The sequence below is a fragment of the Triticum dicoccoides genome, chromosome 5A (assembly GCF_002162155.2).
Source record: "Triticum dicoccoides isolate Atlit2015 ecotype Zavitan chromosome 5A, WEW_v2.0, whole genome shotgun sequence".
NCBI lineage: Eukaryota > Viridiplantae > Streptophyta > Magnoliopsida > Poales > Poaceae > Triticum > Triticum dicoccoides.
In genome coordinates, this window is record NC_041388.1 from 611,598,110 (window position 1) to 611,611,947 (window position 13,838).

Sequence of the window (13,838 nt, forward strand, 5' to 3'; positions counted from 1 at the left end):
CCAGGTTCACCTATTTTTTTTCCGTTGTTGCTCTTCAGAAAACGCGTATAGTAAGTAGTCTTCGTCGATGGGACAAACGCTCCAGTGTATGCGTTACGAGGCAACTAGCATTTTGTCATGGAAGTTCGTGAAAGAATGTTCTTGTTTTTCGTTGGAAAAACCAACGCCGACGTCAAGATCAGTCTCCTTTCCTTTCTCTTTTTGGGAGCAGAGCTGAAAAAGATGGGAAATTCCAATGATTCTTCGTTCATTATCATGTCGATTCCTCACAATCGCTCTTTGTGATGCTGCGGAACCATGGCAATTAGGATCTCAAGACGCAGCAACACCTATGATGCAAGGAATCATTGACTTACATCACGATATATTTTTCTTCCTCATTCTTATTTTGGTTTTCGTATCACGGATGTTGGTTCGCGCTTTATGGCATTTCAACGAGCAAACTAATCCAATCCCACAAAGGATTGTTCATGGAACTACTATCGAAATTATTCGGACCATATTTCCAAGTGTCATTCTTTTGTTCATTACTATACCATCGTTTGCTCTGTTATACTCAATGGACGGGGTATTAGTAGATCCAGCCATTACTATCAAAGCTATTGGACATCAATGGTATCGGAGTGCGCCTCTTAACAAGGGTGATTTAAGAGACTAAAAGAACTATAGCATGCCAGGTACTCGGGTTCAAATACCCATGGATTTTTTGTGTAGATTAGGGAGAGTGTTAGAGTTTAATTAACATGAGTTAATTATGGGGTAAGTCTCCTCTTGTAACTGCCATCTCTCCCGAATGGATGCCTCTTCATCACATCCCTTCTCCTTGTATAAATGCCTACAATCATCTAATGAAAGTGATATAGGTTTTCTCTCAACAAAGATGACAGCGGTGACCCTTGCCGTCTAGTGGTGAGGGCAGCCACCGGCGGCGACCAACGAGACGTGCCAGGCAATGCTTCTAGGCCGGGCGCATCGCTCATCTATGGCGGCGCTATGGGGCTGCTTCCCAGGGAAGAAGACACATCGGAAGAAGGAAGGAGATCCTACGGTTCTAAATTGCTTAATTTTGCTACAACCATTGTCTTTTTTGCTAAAATTAGTCTACTTTTTTGCTACGATCAACCACTGAATCTCGTGCTTAATTTTGCTACAATCATTGTTTCTTCTGCTGAAACTAGTCTACTTTTTTGCTACAATTGACCACTGAATCCCCAGCTGAGTCTACTTTTTTACTTCCACCATGTTCTGTTTTTGCTAGATCCTATCATTATTTTTGCTTCCACCATGTTCTGTCTTTTTGGGCACCACATTCAGAGTTGCAACTGTGGGGGCGTCGTCGGGCTACCGCCGGCGAGTTGGCTGGCACTGCAGTAGAAGCATGCAAAGGATTGGGGGGAAGGAGGAGGTGCATGGTCACTGAGCATGGACATGGGGGAGACAAGGGAGGGGGGGGGAGTGGAGACGCGGCGACGACGAACTCCGACCCGCGGCGGGGGCGGCGACCTGCGTGGTGGGCGGGTCGATTTGATGGGGCGAGGGGAATTTTTCTCCTACTCGCTCGAAACGATGGGTGGGGAACGAAGCGGGGAAGCTGATCTGGCGGACGAGATGCCTTGCATCGTACGGCGCGGATGCGACCGGCCCAAATTTGGGCCGGTGCGCCAGCGCAGATCAGCGCCCATATATAAACTGGACAGATGAAACACTTCGTCAAGCAATATATACAACATTAAGCAACAAAAATACAAGCTCCAGTAAATGATTTTTGTTTTACACAATGCCTCAGGTTTGTCGATTGTTGTCATTTTCTCGAGAGGTTCTCCCTTTAACAGGGGCTCGAGCATCCATTTTGCAGACAAAAACATCATTGGCAAGAAGGAGAGCCTTGGCGCAGTGGTAAAGCTGCTGTCTTGTGATGCAACACAGTTCACAAAAGATGCAGAAAAAAATGTATCAACAAATAGAACAAGGCGGAATCTGTTAAAAGACACAGGAAGGATTGGGAAGAACCATCAGCAGCAAATCCTTTCAACTCAACATAATACAGTCCGCATCTTGGTAGGATCGCTCACAGGCAACCCAGCTGGAAACATTTTCTCAAAAAACACTTGATGTCTATGGCAAAATTTGCAGACAAACAAATTTGAAAATACAAGTATTTATCCTTGAGGCGGCTCAGATGTCAAATGGGTTGTAAGTTTCTTTATCAGCACAAAGAGATAAAAATCTCTTCAGAGTGGTGCATGACTTTTCTCATCATAGCCTTTTGCTTCCACAGAGCATCCATTTGCAGACAGAATCATCATCGGAAAACCAACTAATTCAGATGAAATGCAACAAGGTTCACGAAACCAGATACTGAGCTGCAGAGGGGGAAAACACAGGTATCAGATGAGGGCACTCCATATGTTTAGACTGACCCATTCAAAATAGGAAGGAGAAATCCGTTCAGGATTAGGGGGTTGGAAATAAGAAGAAGTTAGGAAGGGGGATCGGAAAGAGGACCCATCAGCGGCAAATGTATCTGACCTTAATGTAATTTCAGTAAGCATCATCTTAGGACCGCTCATAGGCTACCCTCATCATCTGCTTCTGTACATTATCCCTAAAATCCAGTTAACCTTCAAGACTTCTATTTTCAAACTACAGAATTTACCTGAAGGCAAAAGCTGGAAACAATTCCTAAAAACAAATAGACGTCTACGTCGAAAATATAGGATAAAAAATCAGAAAATACAAAATATGTATCCATGAGGTGGCTCAGATTTACAATGGGTTGTAAAGTTTGTTTATCAGCACAGAGATAAATCTCTTCAAAGTGGTTCATGACTTTTCTCATCATAGCCTTTTTGCTTCCACAGAGCATCCATTTTGCAGACAGAATGATAAACCCAGAACAAGTAATTCAGATGTAATGAAACGAGGTTCAGAAAGCCACCAATAGGAAAAAAATACCATTCAAGATTACGGAGTAATGAAAATATAACCATCATTTAACCTCAATGTAATTTCAGTCCGCATCATGGTAGGATAAATGTTGGGCAACCCTCGTCATCTGGTTCTGTACATTACTCCCCCGATCTAGTTAATCTTAAGACTCTTGTTCAAAACTAAAGTATTTTCCCAATGGCTAAATCTGGAAACAGTTTCTGAAGACATCTATGCCGAGACAATAAACAAAAAATACGAAAGTAGGTCTCCATGAGGTGGCTCAGATGTAAAATGGGTTGTAAGTTTGCTTTATCAGCACAAAGAGAAAAATTTCTTCAGAGTGGTGCATGACTTTTCTCATCATAGCCTTTTGCTTCACCAGGGAGAACAATGTCATGGAATACAGCAGATTTGTCGATTGACATTATAATACTAGGAAGCGCAATATGGAATGCCTCAGATTTGTCATTTGATGTCATTTTACATCTGCTTCCTCAAGCGGTTCTCCCTGAAAAGGGGGCTTGAGTCCACAGAGCATCTGTTTTGCAGACAGAATCATCATCGGAAAACCACAGGTAATTCAAATTTAAGATGGCATGCAACAAAGGCAGTTGCTAAGTAAATAAATCAAGCACCTGAATTCAACCATACTACTAAAATCACTGGGCAATAAGCAGCACAATATTATACAAAGTCTCTGCTTCATTCTCCCTGAAACAGGGGGCTTGAACTTGCAGCCAAAATAAGCATGCCAAAAATTAAATTTTCAGAACTCAACTCTAACACTATAATCAAAAGGCAATGAGCAGAAATGTTTTGAGATAAGCACAAAGTCAAGACAATGGAAGCATAGCCAAAAACAATGTGGCATCTCAAGTTGCCAAAACTGAGATGCACCTGAAGCACAAGGCCAGAACTAACGAATCACTATGCGCCTCTGACTGGGCAACTTTGAGAAAGGTCGACCTCAAGAAGCCCAAGGTGAGAGAGGCACACACAAAATCAAATGGCAGGAAACAAGCTCATCATCACAAAGCAGTATTCACCCCAGCATGATAGCAGAGTGAAATTGCAACGGGAAAGCAGGTAATCATATCCATCTATTAAGAGCATTCAACACAGGCAGACAAAACCACAAATGGGATAAGAGCACAATAATGGAATCGAAATAGAGTATTTAAACGACACATCATAGCTCGCACACAGGTGCAGGAGTCGAAGTGCAACAACGCCCAGGAACACCACTTAACATACACTAAGATTCTCCAAAAAAGACTTGACACTAAAACTTCTGCTAGATAACTCGATGGCAGACACCAGAGCACTCATTTCTTCTTGATGGCAGCCTTGGTAACCTTGGCGCCGGTGGGGTCCTTCTTCTCAACGCCCTTGATGACACCAACAGCAACCGTTTGTCTCATGTCACGCACAGCGAAGCGGCCAAGAGGAGGGTAGGTGGCGAAGGTCTCCACAACCATGGGCTTGGTGGGAATCATCTTCACAATACCAGCGTCACCGTTCTTCAGGAACTTGGGCGCAGCCTCAATCTCCTTACCAGATCGCCTGTCAATCTTGGTCACCAGCTCAGCAAACTTGACAGCAATGTGGGAGGTGTGGCAGTCCAGCACTGGGGCGTAGCCGTTGCCGATCTGACCAGGGTGGTTCATGATGATGACCTGAGAGGTGAAGTTGGCTGCCTCCTTGGCAGGGTCATCCTTGGAGTTGGATGCAACAAACCCACGCTTAAGATCCTTGACAGCAACGTTCTTCACGTTGAAGCCGACATTGTCACCAGGAAGCGCCTCCAGGAGGGACTCGTGGTGCATCTCAACGGACTTGACCTCAGTTGTCAGACCAGTGGGGCCAAAGGTAACAACCATACCAGGCTTGATGACACCAGTCTCAACGCGTCCAACAGGCACAGTTCCAATGCCACCAATCTTGTAAACATCCTGAAGGGGAAGACGCAGGGGCTTGTCTGAGGGCCTCTTGGGCTCATTGATCTGGTCAAGAGCCTCAAGAAGGGTAGGGCCCTTGTACCAGTCAAGGTTGGTGGACCTCTCAATCATGTTGTCACCCTCAAACCCAGAGATGGGAACGAAGGGAACCTTCTCAGGGTTGTAGCCGACCTTCTTCAGGTACGAAGAGACTTCCTTGACGATTTCCTCATAACGGGCCTTCGAGTACTTGGGAGTGGTGGCATCCATCTGTGACAGATCATAAGAACAATCACATCAGATTAAAACAGATATGGTGAACTAGTAAATCACTAGCATGTAACAATAACAAGAAGTGTGTTTAGCAGCACATCTATCATACAATGCAAGTTCCACAGAACAAGTATAATAGGCAAACAAACTATTTAGTTTTTAAATTACAACCTCCATAACTAAGTAGAAGACAATTTTACAGTTCAATCAGAGGTAGCAATATATAACAAAGTCGGTACCAAATGAAGATCCCACTTAGTGAAGTAATGCTAAGAAATCTCCTCTAGTGACCTACTCATACTCAGTGAAGAAATGCTATGAAACAACCAGGATTGACACTGGCAATTCAGTACTACTTGTGAACATGTGCATTTTACTGATTCTGAAGTATATAGCAAAATAGTGGTAGTACTGTGAATTAAGATGTAACTAACCAAATGAGCAACATATGTTATAATCACAAACCTAAATAAATGGCAGCCAGTTCACATGGAGTTTCTGTACTACTTAACATGGACAGTCATCAAGTAATTCTCAATCAAAGTGGATAGCAAAACAGTAAACACATCATATGGCTACACATAAGAACAAGCATTGAAAGGTTAATAGCAAGTATACCTTGTTGCAGCAGCAGATCATCTGCTTCACTCCAAGAGTGAAAGCAAGGAGGGCGTGCTCACGGGTCTGGCCGTCTTTCGAGATACCAGCCTCAAAACCACCAGTGGTGGAGTCGATGATGAGCACAGCACAGTCAGCCTGGGAGGTACCGGTGATCATGTTCTTGATGAAGTCACGGTGACCAGGGGCATCAATGACGGTGCAGTAGTACTTGGTGGTCTCAAACTTCCACAGGGCAATATCAATGGTGATACCCCTCTCCCGCTCGGCCTTCAGCTTGTCAAGCACCCAGGCGTACTTGAAGGACCTCTTGTTCATCTCAGCGGCTTCCTTCTCGAACCTCTCGATCACACGCTTGTCGATACCTCCAAGCTTGTAGATCAGATGGCCAGTGGTGGTCGACTTGCCAGAGTCGACATGGCCAATGACCACGATGTTGATGTGAGTCTTCTCCTTACCCATGGCTGAAACTGCAAGACCAGAGTAAACAGGTGTCAGAACAGAAGATGCAGAACAGAATTTAGGAGCCATCATGCTTAGCAAATGAAATGGCCTTAATAGGAAAAGGTGACACTCAAGCCAATCAGACAGAAGGCAAGTTAGATCCAATAAACCTTGCATTGAACAAAAACATGCATGGCAGAACATATGTACCAAGACTGCAGACGGGAAATCATATATTCTACTCACGACTCACAGCAGATCCTAGAACCAAACATAAGTAGAACACAAATCTGACGACGTCATGAGCAACATGTCCTCGCTAACACCATATACCAGAGAAATCATACATATCAAGGCTACAGCATGAGCGCATCAGTACATAAAGAGATTCTAAACTAGATCCACAGGTAGATTTACGGCTACAAAGCTAGCACGTGGAGAAAATCCTTCAGACCACGGACGAGAACCACATGCATCAGCTCAAAATAAACACCTGCGACCCGATCTACCAACAGACTACGGCTACGAAACAGAAGCAAGCGTGCATCCTTCAAACCACGGACGAGAACAACATGCATCAGCGCATAATAGAATCTAAAACCCGATCTACTGGCAGAGCACGGATACGAAACAGAAGCATGCTCGAATCCTTCAAACTACGTACGAGAACAGCACGAATCACCGCGGAAAGGAGCACGAAACAGACAAAAAGCCACAGATCTGAAGCCATCGGAGACCACAGACGACGCATCGTAGCAGGGGAAGGGGGCGGATCGGGATGCTCACCTGGAAGGAAGGAGAAGGAGCCGAGAGGAGGAGGAGGAGGCGGCGGCGGCGGGCGAGGGGAATGGTACGAAGGGGTTAGGGCGAGAGGGGTGGCTCTATATATGGGCGGCGAGGGGCGCTAGGGTTTCTTCTTGGCCGTCTGATCCGGGTCCGAGGGCCGCCGTCGGGGGAGATCTGATCCGTTGGATCTCCATCGCGCGGAGCGCCTGCTTCTAGACGTTTCGGGAGCCGCAAGTTTTCCGCGTCTATCCAGTGGGCGGGTCCTACCGGGAAGTGGGTTTGGCTTGGCTTGGCTCCAGCTGTCTGTATTTTCTGCGATTATCTCCATCTCCGGACCAGTAAAATAATGCCCATTTCTCACCCACTTCAGATCGTGCCATAGTGTGCTCATAATAATTGGTTAATTATGCTTCTGGTTCTCTGGAGGACCTTTTATTAAACTTAGAGCATATGGGCCGTCCATCCGGATGCGCCCGCGGACAGTGTATGAAAATTGCGTCTACACAACCCGGATCCATCAACCAAATTCTCAAATCCGTACTAGTCTCATGCAACGTTAAACCAACTCACATAAATCTCAAATAGGGAGTTAAAAAAAACAGCAACAGCTTCCATAAATTCGAAGAAAAAAATACGGGATTCCGTAAAAACACTCCCACCTTTTCGTAACTATATGGGAAGATAGTCCTTCCAATATAATTTGGCGGGTAAAAGCATCTCTAGTAGACCCCTTAACCCGTGAAACTCAAAACGTGGTTTTTAGTTCGCGAAAAACGCATTTTAAGGATCGGTTTGAGCTGCGGCGAGCAGACCTCTTAAACGTAGACTGTAAAACCAAATATTCACGTATATTCTTCTCAACGTCTTTTTCTTCCTCTCATCCGTGTCCACGGTTAGCAAGCTCGCTCCTATGAAACCGGCGGACGGCGCACGAAGCGACCAAATACGGAGCCGCTAGCGTTCAGGACGGCTCGCACAAAGCGCCCAGCGTCGCCGTCGCTGCTCGAATCGGTCCAGAAGCTAGCTAGCGCCGACTTGAATCGATTCAGGAGCTAGCTGCTAGCTAGCTAAGAGCATCTCCAGCCGTTCAGCCCCTGAAATAGCACCGTCTGAGGGTCAACCGACGATAAAATCGGCGTGGGGCGGTCGGTTTTCCAACCGCCGATCCGAGCTGGCCCCAGACGCCGCTTTTTGAAAACCAAAGTCGGCCAAAATTCGGCCAAACTTCATACAAAACGACACAAATTTGGAGAAAATTCAGGCGTTCATTGATATTTGTACAAACTAAAAACATAATTTAAAAACAAACTAAAAACTACTACTACGTCGTCGTCGCCTTGAGCCCTTCTACATGCTGAAGCCATTGGTCGCCGCTCCGTTGTTGGGGTAGCGCTCGGCCATGGTGGATGAGGGAGAGAGGGGAGAGGGGTGTCAGCGGCGAGAGGGCGAGAGGGGCGTCGGCGGTGAGAGAAGGAAAGGGGTTGTGGCGAGGGAGTGTGCGGCCACCGGCGAGGGAGGGGCGGCTTTTATAGCAGCGAGTGGGCGGCGAGCAGGCAGCAGCCGTGTGTGCGCGTGGCGGGAGGGGGTGGGACGTGTGTCGACACGCCTTCACTGCGTCGCCCGTGAGGAATCAATGGAAAGCTGACCGGCGGCAGTCTTCGCATTGATTCCCGCGGGAAACCGAGGCGATGAGGACGACGAAGGCGCCCAGTCGCTGGCCCAGTCGCTGACTCGGCTGGTCCACATGATTCGCACCAAAATTGTTTCGCCCGGCGCCCCCAGTGCGTCGGGTTCGGTCTGGGTCCGCCGGCGCCAAATTCGGCCCTAACCGGCGAAAAATGGGCTTCTGGGGGCGCGACTGGGCCATTTTTTCACATCGGCGATAAAAAGGGGGCTTGGGGGCCTGTTGGGGGCGAGTGGAGATGCTCTAATCGATCGACCTAGGAGCTAGCTAGCTCCCATCCGCGTAGCTGCCAAATACGGAGCCGCCGGTGTCACGGGGCCGCCGCATCCCGTTCCTCTCTCCCGCGTTGACGGGATCAGCTATGGCAGCAAGCACGCGCTCGATCCTTCTACAATGCAGAATTTAGTTGGAGCTGGGAGAAATCGATGGCTGGAGACGGGTGGTACGGCCGGCGCCGCGGGAGGAGAGGGCAGCAGAAGGACCCAGTTCATGGCTTGTATATTGTCCTCTCAGACCTGTATAAGTAGGGGCGGAGGCTCGCGTTTTTGGTGGCCTGTAAAACGTTTATGGTTCATCGAACTTTTACAGGGTCTGTTCTGGACACAACATTGGTCCAGGACCATAAATCCGCCGGAATTTTATAGGTTTGGCCTTTTTAAGGGATCTGTTAGAGATGCTCTAAAAACCGCCTGAAAGTTCACAGCACACGCCCTGCATTGTCGCCCTGCCCCACCCCTTCAACCATTCATGGTGTTGCTGCCGCACCTCCCCTGTCGTGCCGCCTAACTGCTCCGGCAGCCGTCGCCACACCTTCCAGCGTTGTGTCACTGACTTGCCGGGCCCAACGATGTTTAGTGGGAAATAGGAAATGTTATTTTAGGAGAAAAGGTTGTACACGAACTGGGAAAAGTAGCTATGTGACAACTTCCCCTATATTCTATGGTCATGCCGTAAAACAACTTTTACAACATGTTTGGTAATCACTGGGGCAGGGGAATGTGTGTTTGCAGGAGCGGGTTTGTTTAAGGATTGGACATGGGAAGTAGACTTTTACTCCCGTTCACCCGTTTTTTATATGATGGGAATTAGCATGAGTTGGAACTTTGCCCATGGATTAACAGGATACCCCATGTAAAGAAATATGTGAGAATAGGCTCTCTCAACTCTCGTCCCTTTTCACTTAAACTAGCATTCCCTCTAAGTAAGGACTTCTAATCTTCTCACGTCTCAACTCCCATTCCCCATCTCTAATTTCCTCGAACCAAACACATTGCTAAGGGGAGATTTACATGTTGGAGTTGCAGTTAGCCCCGTGGCGTTAGGGTTTACCCAAAATTTTGGATTGAGTAACTTGGGTTATCTAAAATATAGGTTTTCTATAACAACACCCGAAATATCTCCCACGAAACTGAAACCCACAAATTAAAATACTTGATATTCTGAGTTCGGGTAGCCCCGAATTACATGATGTATGCTTCAATGATCCTTCAATGCTTGTTTTGGAATCGTCATTACATCAACGAATGTCTGCTTACTCTTATCACTAGACATGGACAACAAATGGTGGATGCACGTGAGCCAGGGATGTAGATGATGAGCCGCAGATAGCTCACTCGAGTCGTGGATGTGGACGATGGGTGACAGACGCTTCGAGCTAGCCAGCCAGGGACGGTAGCGTGGTGCCCGCCGATACGTCCATTTTGCATCATGTTTTCCTATTGTTATTTATAATGTTTTTTATCAATATAATACTTTATGGTACCATTCTAATGCATTTTCTCTCTTAATTTGCAAAATTTATATGAAGAGGGTGATTGCCGGTACATAGAATTCTGGACCTGAAAAGGCTATGTTAGAGATACCTATTCTGCACATCTCCAAATGAGCTAAAACTTCATGAAGAATTATTTTGGAATAAATAAAAATTATTTGTGAAAAGAAATACCAGAGGGGGCAACCCAGGTGCTCATGAGGCACCAGGGGGCGCCCTGGTGGCTTGTGGGGCCCCTGGCCAGCCTCCGGTGCCCATCTTATGGTATATAAGCCCATTTGCCTTACAAAAATAAAGAGAGGATTTTTGGAATGGAGCACCGCCAACTCGAGGCGGAACTTGGGCAGGAGCACTTTTGCTCTCCAGCGGAGCGATTCCTCCGGGGATACTTCCTTCTAGGAGGGGGAAATCGAAGCCATCAACATCACCAACAACACTCTCATCATGGGAGGACCAATATTCATTATAAATCTTCACCAGCACCATCTCATCTCAAACTCTAGTTCATCTCTTGTAATCAATCTTTGCATCAAAACCTCAAATTGGTACCTATGGGTTGCTAGTAGTGTTGCTTACATCTTGTAGTTGATGATAATTGGTTTATTTGGTGGAAGATCAAATGTTCAAATCCTTAATGCTATTCCATACCCCTCTGATCTTGAACATGAATATGATTTGTGAGTAGTTACTTTTGTTCTGGAGGACATGGGAAAAGTATTGTCATAAGTAATCATGTGAATTTGGTATTCGTTCAATATTTTGATGATATGTATGTGACGCCCCCGATTTGACCATACACGCAAATGTGTACGATCAATATCAAGGACTCACGGGAAGATATCACAACACAACTCTAGACACAAATTAAAATAATACAAGCTTTATATTACAAGCCAGGGGCCTCGAGGGCTCGAATACATAAGCTCGAATACACAAGAGTCAGCGGAAGCAATAATATCTGAGTACAGACATAGGTTAAACAAGTTTGCCTTAAGAAGGCTAGCACAAAAGTAGTAACGATCGAAAAGGCAAGGCCTCCTGCCTGGGACCACCTAGCTACTCCTCGAAGTCGAACTCCACGTAGAATCATCCTCGGGATCCTCTGGCTCCTAGACTCCATCATACCGTGAGTACTCATCCAAAGTACTCGCACGCAAGGATCTACACTACATATGCATTGGTATCAATGAAATGGGTAGTATGTGTGGACTGAACTACAGAATGTCAGAATAAGAGAGGGATAGCTAGTCCTATCGAAGACTACGCTTCTGACAGCCTCCATCTTGAAGCAGTAGAAGAGAGTAGATGGTAAGTTAACCAAGTATCATCGCATAGCATAATCCTACCCGGTGATCCTCCCCTTGTCCCCCTGTGAGAGAGCGATCACCGGTTGTATCTGGCACTTGGAAGGGTGTGTTTTATTAAGTATACGGTTCTAGTTGTCATAAGGTCAAGGTACAACTCCGGGTCGTCCTTTTACCGAGGGACACGACTATTCGAATAGATAAACTTCCCTGCAGGGGTGCACCACATTCCCAACACACTCGATCCCCTTTGCCCGGACACACTTTTCTGGGTCATGCCCGGCCTTGGTAGATCAACACATCGCAGCCCTACCTAGGCACAACGGAGAGGTCAGCACGCCGGTCTAAATCCTATGGTGCAGGGGTCTGGGCCCATCACCCATTGCACACCTGCACGTTGCGTACGTGGCCGGCGAGCAACCTAGCCTCCCTTATACAAGAGCAGGCGTTCCAGTCCAACCCGGTGCGCACCGCTCAGTCGATGATGTCACGAAGGCTTCGGCTGATATCGCGACGTCGAGTGCCCACAACTGTTCCCGCGTAGTTGGTTAGTGTGTATAGGCCAGTGGCCAGACTCAGATCAAATACCCAAATCTCGTTAAGCGTGTTAATTGAATTATCCACGGACGCCGACCAGGGCCAGGCCCACCTCTCTCTTAGGTGGTCTCAACCTGCCCTGTCGCTCTGCCTCAAAGTAACAGTCGGGGGTCATCGGGAACCCAGGCCCCCACTACTTGGGTGGAACCACTTGCCCCTTCAACCCCCAACATCGGAATCACTTGTAGGTACTCAACGAGCCGACCCGACTTTAGTCACAACATGTAATATGTATAAAGTATATAATATATACCCGTGATCACCTCTCGAGTGGTCACGACCTGATAGTATAGCATGGCAGACAGACAAGAATGTAGGGCCACTAATGATGAACTAGCATCCTATACTAAGCATTTAGGATTGCAGGTAAGGTATCAAACAGCTGTAACAACAATGACATGCTATGCATCAGAATAGGATTAACAGAAAGCAGTAACATGCTACACTACTCTAATGCAAGCAGTAGAGAGAAGAGTAGGCGATATCTGGTGATCAGGGGGGCTTGCCTGCTTGCTCTGGCAACGAGGGGTCATCTTCAATGTAGTCGAACACACGAACATCGGCAGTAGTCTCGGAGTCTACCAAAAAGAAGTAACGGAGGGGGAACACAATAAATAACAGAGCAATCAAATGTAACACAAAGCAAGACGCGACAATACGTTGTGTTAGGGGTGACCTAACGCAGGGATAGGTGATACCGGCGAAGGGGGGAAACATCCGAGAAAGTATTCCCAGTGTTTCGTGTTTTCAGACAGAAGAACCGGAGGGGGAAAGTTGTGTGTTCACTATGCTAGGGATGTGTGGCGGACAAACGGGCTGCGTATTTGGATTCGTCTCGTCATTCTGAGCAACTTTCATGTACAAAGTTTTTTCATCTGAACTACGGATTATTTTGTATTAATTTTTAAAGATTTAAACCATCTTTCGGATTAACAGAATTAATTAATTTAGAAAATACAATTACGATGTCAGCATGATGTCAGCCTGACATCAGTGGTCAACTCTGACCGTTGATCGGTCAAACTAGCAGATGTGGCCCGTTCGTCAATGACTGTTAACTAATTAACAACAATTAGACTAATTTGTCGGTTAATTAAATGTGGGTAATTAGTTTAACTATACGATTAGGTTAATTAAACCTCATCAGTTAAGTTAATTAATTAGCTAATTATTTTCATTTCTTTTTAATCTTTTTTATATAAAACAGGGGCATGGGCCCTGCGGTCAGTGACACAGGGGAGGCAATGGGGCGGGTTACTGGGCTGTGGGAGCGGAGCTAAACGGGGCTCCACCCCGGGGCGCACGTGCGGGCGCTAGAGCGTGCGGCCCTGGGCATGCATGGCACCAGGGGTGGCTCGGGCTCTGGTGGTCGGGTGCGACTGAAGGAGGAGGCGGGGCGAGGTGAAGGCGGCGATGCGACCGGGAGAGGTGCGGCCGGCAGCGGGGCCGAGCGGCGCGGCTGGTGCAGCCGGCCGTCGGCGACGACGGCAGGG

At 46.9% G+C, this 13,838-nt stretch overlaps 1 protein-coding gene and 3 non-coding genes across 4 annotated transcripts; all 4 read right to left on the reverse strand.

Moving 5' to 3' along the window:
* Window positions 1-2,171: 2,171 nt before the first annotated feature.
* Window positions 2,172-2,265, reverse strand: LOC119304580. The gene has a single exon (XR_005148365.1). It is a non-coding gene; the product is annotated as a small nucleolar RNA Z221/R21b (small nucleolar RNA).
* Window positions 2,266-2,756: 491 nt separating this feature from the next.
* Window positions 2,757-2,847, reverse strand: LOC119304581. The gene has a single exon (XR_005148366.1). It is a non-coding gene; the product is annotated as a small nucleolar RNA Z221/R21b (small nucleolar RNA).
* A 360-nt stretch (window positions 2,848-3,207) lies between these two features.
* On the reverse strand, window positions 3,208-3,300 carry LOC119304579. Its single transcript, XR_005148364.1, has one exon. It is a non-coding gene; the product is annotated as a small nucleolar RNA Z221/R21b (small nucleolar RNA).
* Window positions 3,301-4,012: 712 nt separating this feature from the next.
* LOC119303374 (elongation factor 1-alpha-like) lies at window positions 4,013-7,091 on the reverse strand. The gene is made up of 3 exons (XM_037580501.1): window positions 6,990-7,091; window positions 5,760-6,229; window positions 4,013-5,138 (listed from the first exon to the last, which is right to left on the reverse strand). Exons 2-3 carry the CDS (start codon window positions 6,219-6,221, stop codon window positions 4,257-4,259), a joined length of 1,344 nt encoding a protein of 447 aa, XP_037436398.1. The 5' UTR covers window positions 6,222-6,229; window positions 6,990-7,091; the 3' UTR covers window positions 4,013-4,256.
* Between the last annotated feature and the right edge of the window lie 6,747 nt (window positions 7,092-13,838).

What these genes read in the sequence shown, in the direction of transcription:
- LOC119303374 (XM_037580501.1), bottom strand. Translation starts at nt 6,221, where the DNA reads ATGGGTAAGGAGAAGACTCACATCAACATCGTGGTCATTGGCCATGTC. An exon ending in TGATCTGCTGCTGCAACAAG is followed by an intron (nt 5,139 to 5,759) that starts GTATACTTGCTA and finishes GATCTGTCACAG; the next exon opens with ATGGATGCCACCACTCCCAA.